Consider the following 12,970-nt stretch of genomic DNA (forward strand, 5'->3'; position numbering starts at 1 on the left):
ATCCAATCACCTTGTCCCAGAAAAGGGACCATCGACTGCAGTGTTAACATCCAGAACGTTGATTTTCTTACTGACTTGTTTAAGTTGCTGAGATCCAGGATGGGGTCTCCAGTCTCCTGTTTGCTTTGGAACTAAAAAAAAAAAAACATTGAGTAAGTTCCAGATCCTATTTGGTCTGTAGGGACTGTCTGGATGAATCTTTTTTTCTAGCAACTTTTGTATTTCTAGAGTTGCATGTCTCCTTTGACTGGGTGGAACGTCTGAGATGTTTTTCATGTTTGGGACAAGGAAAGAGAAGGGTATGGAGTAACATCTGGATACAACGCTTTGTACTCACTTGTCTTTTATTTTCAGCCAGACTTCTGGGCACAAAGATAAGCGGCCCCCGACTGCCTGCAGAGATGGACAGATGGGCCTCCTTTCAGGAGCGCTGAAAGAGCTTACCAAGGAAGGATTCCCTGTCACCCTAATTTTGTGGACCCCCTCTGCTGTGTGGTTGGCGTCTTCCATTACTGCTTACCCCTCTGCTCCTGGGAGAAGAATCACCATGTGTGTCCTGAAAAACTCTCGAGATTTTCGGAACCACATTTTTCCTCCCTTTTGACCTTTTGGATAAGGTCTAGAAGGTAGGGAAAAATGGACTCCTATGGCAGAGAGAGTTTTCCCCTCCTGTTCACACCTGGTTGGTGTGTCTTTGACTTTTGGCCTAAACAAAGACAAGCCATCAAAAGAGGCATTAACACAAGAAGATTTAACGAGATGCACAAAGTCATACAAGCACATCCAGGAATGTCTCCTTAGGGAAATTCCTGAACCCGCTGCCCTACTCGCTACAACCGCTGCATAAGAAATGAGTCTCATGGAGGAGTTGACCACCGAATTTAAAGTGAAGAGTTGAGAGGAAACCTTCTCTGATACCCCTTCAGCTATTGAACCTTGGACAGCATCTGGTAAAGTGGGTGAGATAATTCAGCCAAGGTCACTAAAAAATGTGCTCTTTCTGTATCTTTCCATCGTAAGAGATTCCTTGTTTGGCAGGAGGACAGAAAGGACGTCTCTGAAAGTTCCTTTTTGGTGGCTGCCTCCACCACCATAGCATTTACTGGGACACACTTTGTAAGAATACTCTTATCTGTAGGAGATGTTATGAAGTAGTTTGGCCTCTGGAGAACAGGCTCCACAGAGTCTGGAGATTCCCACTCCTTTCAACAAACTAGGTCCATCAGTTCATCGAAAGGTGGAGACACCCAAGTGGCAGAAGGGTGAGACTCAAAAGCCTTCAGGTATGCAGACTCCTCCTTAGAAGGGTTGATGGGCTTCCAGCTGAGTCTCTGTTTAAGTGTTTCTAGGGTGTCTGGGAAGAAGACATCCTCAGAGGGCAACCGTGGGGGACCCATCTGACTCATCAAGGTCTGTATCAGATGTGATGCACTCCTCTGGGGAGTCTTAATACTTCCTCTTGCAAAGTCTCTTATGAGGGACCTCTTCAGAAGGGTATTCTGGAGAAGTTTCGGAAGAGAGGGGTTCACCCAATGGAGCATCCTGAGTCATAGGGTCTCCACGTCTCTGTGGATGCATTGGTGCCGATACAGACACTGGTGCCTTTCAGGGAAGAATTCCGGACCTAAGAGTGGACCTGTCTGTGAAGACAGCGCTTTCCTCATCACCTCGAAAGCCCCCCGCCCCTGATCTGAGGAAACTCTCTGTTCCAAAGTACCAGAAGGTATCCCTGGAACCAAGGGGGTTGGCTCAGAGGCAGATATAGGAACCGAGCTCACCCATGCCGAAGCCCCGAGATGCAAGTTCAGATCCGACAACTGTCTGATCCAATCGGAGAGCGTCAGCTCGTAGACTCCTCAATTTCAGACGGAACAGGGGACTTCGGAGAAGTAGTTGGGTCTGAAGATCCTGGTCTCAGCTCCAATGGTTCCCACTATCATCAGTTCTAGACATTCTGATGCCAAAATCCTGGATGATATCAGACGAGGAATCGATGGTGAAAGGGTAGGCTTGGTCGTTTCCGAAGCCCTGTGGGTTGAATCTGACAATTTTGCAAGAGCCGGTGTCTTCAAACGCCTCCACACCACGCGATCCACATCATCATCATCAGAGAGGCTCCAGGAGGATCAAGTGGATGGAACAAGAGATCTGGAACTCTATAGGAAAGGAGATCTTAAGGTTGGAGATACCAGTTCCAATTCTAGGGACTGGCTCCATATCTGAAAACCCAACGGCTATGAAACTGAAGGAGCCGAGCTAGAAAGCTTCTCAGTCCCGACAGTCTTCAGGTCCAAAGATGAAAATTTTTTGTAACTTTTTTGTTGGCTCTGACTGAGCCTGTGAGAAAAATGACCTTTCCCCCGATATGTCTGATTTAGAAGGGGGAGAATGGCCTGACATTGAAGGACCATGACCTTCTTCAATAGCTTCTGAAAAAGGGGGCTTCGATAAGCCTCTGAGAATCACTTTATTCTTCCTCACCAGCAGTACCCTATGACTAAAGGTGTGGCATATGGCACAAGACTCCTGAAGGTGTACCGCTCTGAGGCAGTACACACAAACTGCATGTCCGTCAGTAATTGACATTTTTTTGGCTGCACTTAGTACATTTCTTAAAACCTGTGGGTTCATTATCCTTAGGCTGTTCAGTAGACATCTCAGAAAATAGCAACAAGAAAGCTAATCAACTACAACAAAGTACTATAACTTTTTTTTTTTTGGAACAAACAGGTACAAATGGAGAAAAAAGGAAAAGGCCCTCTAAATTAAATGGGAAAAGGCAGCCCTCTAATTTAAATGAGCTTCCCTAGTAATTTAAAGGTGAAAACCTAAGGTCAAAAGGGCTCTCTAACTTAAATGAGCCTGAAAGTTAAAGGAAAGGAAGCCCTCTAACTAAAACAGGCTTAAGAGAGTAAAATTTAAGCCAGGATAGGGTGAGAGAAAAAGGCCTTGAGAAGAAAGGGGAAGAACGACGGCCAACAGCAAAAGCGAACACTCCAGAACTATTCAATAACTACTAGCTATATATAACAGTAGTACTCAAAGAACAATTATCCAAAAAAAAATGAAAAGGAAAATTCCACTTAGCCAGAGCCAGTATGGAAGAACCTGATCTTGTTTAGTGGCAAACGAGATCTGGGGAGCTTTCCTATGGAATAATAGGATAGGGTTACAGCCATGAGCTGGTGGAAGACCTTGAGCTTTTGTATAAGGCCAAGTTGGAACCGAGGATTGGTTCCGAACCCAATCAGTTAAGAATGAAGGGGAGATAAGACAACATTACATATGCTGTTTCCACCTAATATACACAATAGTTGTTTTAATGTGTACTTCCAGCTTTTCATGTTGTATGCTTACACCACTGTTTGGAAGGCTGATTTTTCTATACAATTGTTTCACATCTCCACTTGCACCCATGTCATATTTTCAAGATTTTTTGTTTCACTGAAAACCATCAAACAAACTAAATACAAAACACGGTCATCCCCTATTAACTTGGCACAAACAAACAAAATTATGTACATCTTCAAAACATTATGTTTAACCTTCCAGAAGGGAACAACTGCCACAAAATGATGGGTGCACCTACAGGCATCATCTAATCTGAAATTAAGGTTACCCATGTTAAAGCACATGCTACAGCTTATGCTCCCACTACAAGCACTACTGAACCTAAAATTAAGGCTATCCATGATGACGTGCATGCTACAACCTATTCTCCCACCTATACTGATTGCTGCTTATTCTTTTGTCTCTCTTCCCTTCCCAAATATGAAAAACAGCTTGAATACTTTCAGAAAACATTAACTTTCAACCCTAAGAAAGTGCACTGCTATCTTTAAATAAGACTAAATTGCACACTGTTCTATTAACTTCACTGAAGTATTAAGGCTGCTAGGGCGGTTGTTGCCTTTTATTAATTTTCCATAATTTCAAACAATTTTTTTATTGAACTGCTAGTCATATCTTTAAATTTTACATTTTCCTCAGCAAAGAATACTCAGAATTCTCAAGATTAACTGCCTGCACTTTCAGACAGCTTGTCTCCATAGAAATGTACTCAGCAATGAGTCTTTGTAAATTTCACTCAAAAAAGAATTAACAGCTGCCCTCAGCTGCACACATCTGGACTCCATTGAACATTTGCCAGGGGAAAACAAACAAACTACTATCTCTGCAGTTGTATAAAGCTTATTTCATCATTTTATCTTATTTTTAAAGTCTACATGCTTACAAAGACACCTGTTTACAGCTTAAGTCAAAAGGTAGTAATCTGGACATTCACCCTTGCAAAATAGAGAGAGACAATATCCTAACTCTACACATAAAATAATCAGTGCACTTTTACACCCTATGGAGCAACCCAACTTCACCCCATGTCAACATTAAACTTTCTTTTGTTCAGCCCTTTTCTCGTTATAATGTAAAATACATATTTCTTAAAATTAAAAAGGTACTCATTTACTTTAATATCTTTAACATTTACAGCGGTCATTGAAGAACCCCCCTTACTTAAATACCCCTGACTATACAATACACAAAACGGTTTTACTGATGTAACATACTGTTTACATCATGGAAAGTTTTACATACATACCAAGAACAAATTTAGTTTTCCCCACTTCTAAACATTAATGATATAACGTGGGGTATATGCTTTGTAGTCCACATAAGTTTAACAAAGTGAACAAAATCCAGTGTTTTTCAGTCACTTTTTCTTTCACAAACATACTTCACAAGTGTGATAAGATGCTTTATAGTCTTCCATTTATTCACTAAATTCAAAGTTGTTGGGCTTCTTCAAGTTCATCTCCACTTCCTAACAGATTCTGGTTCAAGTCCAATGTACTGCTGAATCTTTTATTCAACTCCTATGTTTTTTTTTCCGTCTCTCAAGAATTTTTTCTTTGGAACCCTGGAAAAGATTTCAATGGCAAAGTCTCTCTACGAACCTTACCATCAGAAGGATGAGAAGCAAAGTTCCCCTTCTGCTTGCTGACACAATTTTTGTTGGATATTTTTTCCATTTCCTCCTTAGCCTGTTCTGCATCAGAAAATGGCTTTGATCATCCAGGAAAAAAAAACACTTTGAAGAGAAGTAGATACAGCAGCTTGAGTCTCATACCTGTCTCTTGCTATTCCATGATTGCTGGGATAAATTTGCTTCTCTTCTACCTGGTGCACAGTGAATAACAATTTTCTACCAGCACTCAGCCGTCTCCAATTTTTAATACTTTATCCTTCTGTCACAATTTTGTAAGGATCAACTATTTCTGCTGGTATGATTGCATCTTTAACATAGGTCTTGGCTGCTCTCTCATGGCCAGGTTTGAAGCATACACTCAATGTTCCCTTTCAATTAAATTCTGCTGTGGAACACCAGTCCAGTTGCTTATTTGAGCTTTCATAAAATTATTATAGTCTGTTCCTTCCAACTTCTCTGGTGCAGCAGAAAATCTCAGGTTTTCTCTGCAGGCTTGGTCTTCAGACTACTATTTTTAAACCGTTCTTCCTGAGAAACCTTCTATTCAGCCAGCTTTTTATTCATGTCACCTCTGATTTGTGCAGTTCTATCGGTTCTTTTGAATGGCTAGTTAAAGCTTCTTCGGTTTCTTTCCAGTCTTCTGTTATTTGAATTGATATATTCCTTCCCTGTTTCATTTATTTTAATCACTTCCGAGTACAATAGAGTTTCTTCCTCTAAAATACTGGAAGCCATCTCTTGAACCAAAGCTAAAGCTTGAACTGCTTTTTGCTGAACAGTTGCAGAATTCTTCCCAGGCAGAGTTTTTTTTTTCACCTTTTCTGGCTGATTTTCTTTCAGTTTGCCTAGTTTCTTATTTGCTGGCATCCAGGCAGTGTATTTCTTAGCCAGTAACTGAATTTTGCCAAAAAAAACATTTTCAATAACCCTCCTTTTTCTTAGTTTCTGCTTTCACAATGGGAGAGATGAAGTTATGCTGTTGATCAGTCTGCAGCAATCTTGGAAGTCTTGTTAAAACAGATTTTGAGAGACAGGAGGAGGAGGGGAAATGGTAGGGGAAAGAATGTTGGTATAGTCATTCTATAGTTGTAGACTGTCCATTTTTTGGAAACAATTGTTTTTTTATTGTTCCCCTCCTGCCATCTCTATTTTCCTCTTCAGCTTGAGAAAGCAGGGATTGCTCATTTTGTTTGTGAGAATTTTAGGAGATTTTTAAAAGAGTGGGCTGAAAAATCTTGCAAAGTCTCTGAATTAATTTCCCTTGATCATCAAATTGTTTGTAGACCTGAGTAGCAGATGGTCCAATTAAAAACCTCCTTATCTAAAGATGAATTTAAGATTTCAGAATTTATCTCATCAGAAAACTTTCAGTTACATACCCAGGCATACCTCCTTGAAACAGTACGAGAAAAATTAAGTCCTGGACACAGCATCTGCATAATCACTGGAAATGTTGCAAATAGAACTAATATGGGCACTAATTTCATGGGAAAGACTGGTAAGCTAGATCTCAAACTGTCTATACAAGAAAACACAAATTTCAGCTTATTGGTCTACTAGATAAAAATTCTACACACCAAAGAAAAAAAAAATTCTCTTACCAAACCAGTCCCAAAATCTTTACCTCCTTGTCCACAGAGGAAGGGTGCGATGATACTGGGAGCTTGTTCCCTGTTAGCGTAGATGTCGAGATTGCTACAGGGTCAGACCTACGTTGAAAAAACAGCAGTGTTTGTTAGTTTGAGAAACTTTGCAAAGTCTATTTGCTTTTTTTGGGAACTGAAGTAGTGAATTAGGGTGGCTACAGGCAGGATTACACATATCCTCCAACACTGCTACAAAAGCAGGAATAGGGGTACAGTGAAGTATATCCACTTGAAACATACATGTCCTAAGTTCATGGGGAGCACCAGTTTCCAATAAAACACTCAATTTATCCTAGCTATAATCTGTGAAAAAGAAAATTCCTCCAAAGGAGGTTTTAAGGACCAGTTTTAATCAATAACAGAGATTTGAGCTTGAGAAACTGCAGGAGATGAAGCCCTGTCATCATATGACATGACTTCCTCAAGAATGTTTCTACTGACCTGATTTAAAAGTACTGTATTTGGTGTACCGGGGAAGGTATAACAATTTCTTGGCCAAGATAAGAAAATCATCTTTGCTAAAAAATACCATGCCTTTTGATGATTAATGCTTAACTGTCCTTTTTCTTTACAGGTTACTCTAATACCTGACTAGAAAGAATATCTGCCCCATCAGGAGATGTCTTCCCCCGGCCACATCCAGTACCATCCCCTGGTAAGTCTCTGTACCTCAGTAAAGAAAGTTCTCTCATGCATGGCTGAGACACTGGAATAGCTGAAGTGGACATGGCTGACCCCAGAAGAAGCTGAAGTGGGAAGTAAATGGATTGAGGAATGACTACCAACTAATGTAGTCTCACCTACCATTGAGTTGAGGTGAAGTCTAGGCCTCTGGAGTCAAGTAGGGTTCCTTGGTAAGTTGTTTTTTTTCTTTCTAGGAACTAAAAAAGTCAGACCAGCAAGAGTGGGATAAGTGTGCATGCAGTGACCAAGAAGGATGTTTCTGAAGCATTAAGAAATGTTGGAATGAATTGGTCAAAAGGTAAGTTCTCAAATAGTTTGCACAAACAATGCACAAACTTTTACACACACATACAGAGCTCCCAACACACAGCAAAGCATAAGCAGCACACTAAATAACTACTACAAATCACTTCAAAGTGAAGTCTGACAGAAAAAAAATTGCAGATAAGTTGTCATAGCATGTACACAAGCACAAAATAACCAACAGTATTCCCTGCCCAAGTTAAACACTTCCCCACACAAAACTTTTCTTAAAATAATTTTACATAAGCAGTAAATGTTTAGTCATAAAGTAAGCCCCCAAGTCAGCCAAAGCTGACTGGAGAGAATACTGTTTCTTAAAGGGACAGAACCACTAAAATAAAAATAAAAAACACTTATCTAATACATATAAATGAAACATTAAAATTTCTGTGCAGAAGGGTCCCTCAAAGAAGAATTACCTGCCAGAAAGGAGATGAAGTGCCAGCTGAAGACTTTCCATTCTGACTGCTGATTTTCCCTCCTCAGAGCTATTCGGCAGTCAGAGTGGAAGTCTGGGAGGGAGCCAGAGCTTTTGAAAGCTAGCCAGTTATGTTTTGGGTAAGACACAACCCATATAACCTAATGGGAATGATGAACAAACAAAATCGCTTAAATTATCACCTTAACTTAGTTTTCCAAAATTCTTTCATGGCTAATTCAAATAAAAACACTTACCGCCAGGTTCCTTGTCTGGATTATATTCCAAAGCATTACTGCAGATGAGATCAACATCCTTCAGGAAGTCCTTGGCAGTTAAATACTGATGTTTGTCAATCTTCGTCATCACGGTTGATAAATCCATTGGCTCTTTGATAACTTCAAGATAGTCTGTAATCTAAGTATACAATTACAGAATAGCTCTCTTACCAAAAATGTTCTGTGCTTTACAAAAACAAGTTTACAGTGAAATGCTTTGGAAATTCAGTAAAAGTGGAATTTAAAACAGATGAATTTCTGAATTAGCCTCACAATTCACTTCTGCTGCTTATGCCAGATTTGTCTCGGAGTTACAAAGATCACCAACTTCAATTAAACTTCAATAAATATATGCATTCAGGACATGTTCTATCACATTTCTATAAAAACAAATATCTTCAGTGTCACATTAGTTAATAAATATGCTCATATTCTATATAACACACACACACAACTGCAAAATGAAATACAGTTCCAGTCTAAACAAGACTTCCTCTTCATCAAATCTTTTGCACAAGTCTAACAAAAAGTTATTTGCAAATTCTCAACTATAAGCCAGCTCCAATGTGCAACAGTATATGCCCTATAAAGGTGCCTTTCCTAGTGGTCAAAATGCATAATCACCATAGCTAATCAGGAAGCAAAGGGCATGAACTGGACTAGAACCTGATACACTGGATACATTTTCCTTGCAGTTTCTAACTAAGTTGCCTACTTCATAGGATCACATGTGATTACTAGCCTAACAATGCCAGGGGGCATTTTATTCCTAAGCCTAGCCTTGCTTCTCAAGGTGGGAATCAAACACTGTACCATATGCCCACGAGGTAAACATCTTAACCCCTGTACCATATGCCCACGAGGTAAACATCTTAACAATTCTGGAAATCCCCAAACTAAATTATTATTATAATGAATAAACAGTATGCATGTGTAAATACTCACTGGCTCATACATACAGTTGAGATGGTGAAGAATGCAATGTTAGCAGAGATAGCCCTGACATTCTGTAATCCTCTAAGATGTTTTCTTGAAAATCTTGTTATAGTCTCATACTGATTTTACATTGAGTACTTGACTGACTATTTTAAATCTTCTCCAAGAGACCTCTGATGGTTTTCAGATTTTCCAGAAGATTCTTCAAAGTACTCACTTTTGATAACCATTCAAAGGAGTCATGAGAAGAAAAATTCCACTACAGCTGCTTTATACAGAATAACAGCCTTGTACTGGTATAATTCCTAAACTACATGGAAAAAAATGTAACATGCACATAAATAAGAAAACCCAGGTTTATCAAGACTTACACAGATGCATAATAATCACGGTAACACACAATGTCCTGCATAGCAATGGAATGCATCTGCAAGGTTACATTTTGGTAAAAAGTTGGCTCTGTGGCATGGAGATAATGTCCTGACTGCAGCCCAAACAACCAGAATTGACATCATGTCTCAGGCAGTTGAACAGATGTGAAGGGGAGGCTGTGAAATAAGTGGCTACAGCTCAACCATCTCTATGAATGGGAGTAGGAGTGTCTACAAAATTGCTTGCCACCCCAGTTGTCAAGGTGAAGACTCAATAGCATGGAAAGCAGGAGTCAGTCTTGGCAGAGACATGGCCTGTGTCTACTGAAGTCAGTAAAGGAAACCCTTGTCTAAGTATACAAAGAAGCACATATGCACAAAAGTGGAATACTGATTGTCCCTATAGTGATTAAGCCACCACAGCAGGTGGTTTTCCATTGCTCTCATATTGCTTAGTATGAGCACAGATAAAAACAGATTTGGCTGATAGGCGCTTGAAAAAAAATCATAGTAATCACATCTCAAATGTGTGAGAACATTGCTCTAAAACACTTCTCTTAACTCTAGTCTTTCCCATAGTGAGTTCATAAAAAATGTTTCACCTTACAGTCATAACTCAGACTGGTAATTGAGTACCAACTGCAGCCTGTTACAAAATGTCATTCTAGAAAAGTACCATGCACATATACTACTTTTAACAAATCAGCAGCTAAACTCATATTTTGCAGAAATGCCACACAGTTCAGATTTGTGTGCTGTCCATTAGAACAGAAAGTACAGCTGTGTACACTTACCATAAATGTAGATGTTAGAGTGCATTCACTGTTGCAGTCATCACACTTTGGTTATCCTGCCATGGGGTAGCCCTCAGTCTGCCTGAATACCACAGGATTAGTATTTCTCTGTCAATTGCGGACACTTCAGTACTAACGTCAGGTCGTCATAGGTATAAAAACAGGCAGCCGACGTCATTACATCAGTTTGTCTTGCCCCAAATGTCAGGAGCCCCCAAATAGGGAGATAAATTATGGTGGAAAAACACCACCAGTAAAAAGTAAATACCAAATGCCCTGTAATGAGTGAGGAAGAGAGACGAGGACAGAGAGAAAGAGAGATACAAGGGGGCTGGAAGGTGGGAAACCAGGACTGCAGCAGTGAATACACTTGAACATCTACATTTATGGTAAGTTTACACAACTATACAATGTTCTTCATGTTTCACTGTTGCAGTCATCACACACGGGTTGATTCCCAAAGCTGAAGAATGGGTGGAGGCAGTCAAGAGGCGTTGGGGCTGGCTAGTATGCCCTGCAGGACTGCTGTTGGAAAGCCCAACCTGGACTTGGAAAAGACAGGCAGGTGGCAATGCTTGATGAAGGTATGAACAAAACTCCAAGTAGCAGCTTACAGAATGTCTCTGGTAGGGACTCCTCTGAGAAAGGCTGTAGAGGTTGAAGTTGCCCTAGTGGAATATGTTCCGACTCCCTGAGGGGGTGGTTTCTCATGGTGTTTGTAAAAGAAATAGATTCAGCGTGCTATCCATTTGGAGATGGCTCCTTTTGATATGGCCTTGCCCTCTGCCCCTGGTGCAAAGTTGACTAGTAACTTGTCAGATTTCCTAAAGGGCTTAGTCCTATCAAGGTAGAATCTGAGCTGTCTGTGCACATCTAGAGAGTGCTGGATTCCTTTCCCCCTTATTTTGAGGATTAGAGAAAAAGGTGGGCAAATGGATAGATTGGTTGAGAGCCACACTGGACACCACTTTAGGCATGATAGTTGAGTTAGTCCTGAGGGAGACCCTGTCAGCATGAAAAATAATGAAGGGTTTCACAGCCATAAGTGCTTGTAGCTCAGACACTCTTCTAGCTGAAGTGATGGCCAGAAGCAAGGCTGTTTTCCAAGAGAGGAATTTTAACTCTGCTGATGCTGCAGGCTCAAAGGGGGGTAAGCGTGAGCTTTTCCAACACAAAGTTTAGGTCCCAAGCAGGGGTGGGGGCTCTTCTTGGTGGCCTTAAGTTGTTAGCCCCTCTCAAGAACTGCTTGATGAGAGGGTGAGAGAAGAGAGGTGGCTCAGTGCTGTAATGAGCAGACATGGCAGAGGCATGGATCTTAATGGAGGAGAAGGAGAGGCCTTTGTGGAGTAGGTCTGCTAGGTAATCCAGGATGAATGAGGTAAGGAGGGCTGTGCTGTATCCGCTCCTTTAGTGTGAATCCAGGAACAAACCTTTTCCACTTGACAGCATAGAATTTCCTTTTACTGGGTCATCTGGCTTCACGTATGACATCCAGTACCTGCTTGCTTAGGCTGGCCACTGGAGAAGTCAAGGGATCAGCCAAGCTACAAGTTTCAGGATCTGCAACTGTTGATGCAAGAACTGTCCCTCCTGCCGAGTCAGGAGAGTAGGGATTTGGGGTAGGTGCCAAGGAGGCAATGGTGACAGACTGCGCAGTAGGGGGTACCAGTGCTGGCATAGCCAGTCTGCGGCAATCAGGATTGTCCTTGGTCTTTCCTCCCTTATCTTGAGTAATACTCTTGTAAGAAGAGGTAGAGGGGGAAATGCATAGATTGAAAGGTTTGCCCACTGGAAGGATAGGGCATCCACTTTCCAGGCCTTGCTGTGAAGAACCCTGGTGCAGAATTTGCTGTGCTGGTGGTTGTAGGGGGAGGCAAATAGGTCCAGCTTTGGAGTACCCCATTTCTGGGTCACAAGGCTGAAGGTGTTGTGGTTCAATTGCCAATCATGTGAGTCTAGGAGATTTCTCCTTAAATTGTCTACCAGAGAGTTTTGGTTGCCTGGCAGGAATTGAGCTTGCAGGTGAATATGCATGGTTGAGGACGTATTCCACAGGCTCTGCTTATGTACATCACTGTGGTGTTGTCGGTTTTGATTAGTAAGGGCCCTGGTGAGAGTAGGGATCTGAAAACTGTCAGAGCATGCTCAACAGCCAGTATCTCTTTTTGGTTGATGTGCAGATTAATTTGATTTGATCTCCAGTGGCCCTGAATGCACCTGCCATCCAGATGTGCACCCCAGGCATAATCAGATGCATCTGGGCAGTGTGGGGTTGTGTAAAGGGAAGCCCCTTATTGTGGTTGCATGCTGCTGCCCACCAAAGGAACTCTTTCCATAGACAAGGTATCATAAGCAGGACTGTTTCCAAGTCCTGAGAATGTTGGCACCAAAGACTTAAGTACCACAGAAGTTTCCTCATAAGCAGTCTGACATATGGAATTAGTAGAATGCAGGAGGCCATGAGCCCTAGAGCCTGCAGGATTTTCCTTGTGGATAGCTGGGTTCTGGTGACTATTTGAGCGAAGTAGCCTGTCAGATAGGCTTGTTTTTCTGGAG

General features: G+C 41.3%; 1 protein-coding gene across 1 annotated transcript in view; it reads right to left on the minus strand.

Moving 5' to 3' along the window:
* ATAD2B (ATPase family AAA domain containing 2B) overlaps window positions 1-12,970 on the minus strand; it is a 4,508,062-nt gene that overhangs the window by 922,200 nt on the left and 3,572,892 nt on the right. The window contains exon 24 of the mRNA XM_044063554.1: window positions 8,293-8,452. Coding sequence (XP_043919489.1) covers window positions 8,293-8,452 — 160 coding nt within the window. The remainder of the gene's footprint in view (window positions 1-8,292; window positions 8,453-12,970) is intronic.

This window comes from Protopterus annectens, chromosome 2.part1 (assembly GCF_019279795.1).
Source record: "Protopterus annectens isolate FY-2018-M chromosome 2.part1, PAN1.0, whole genome shotgun sequence".
NCBI lineage: Eukaryota > Metazoa > Chordata > Ceratodontiformes > Protopteridae > Protopterus > Protopterus annectens.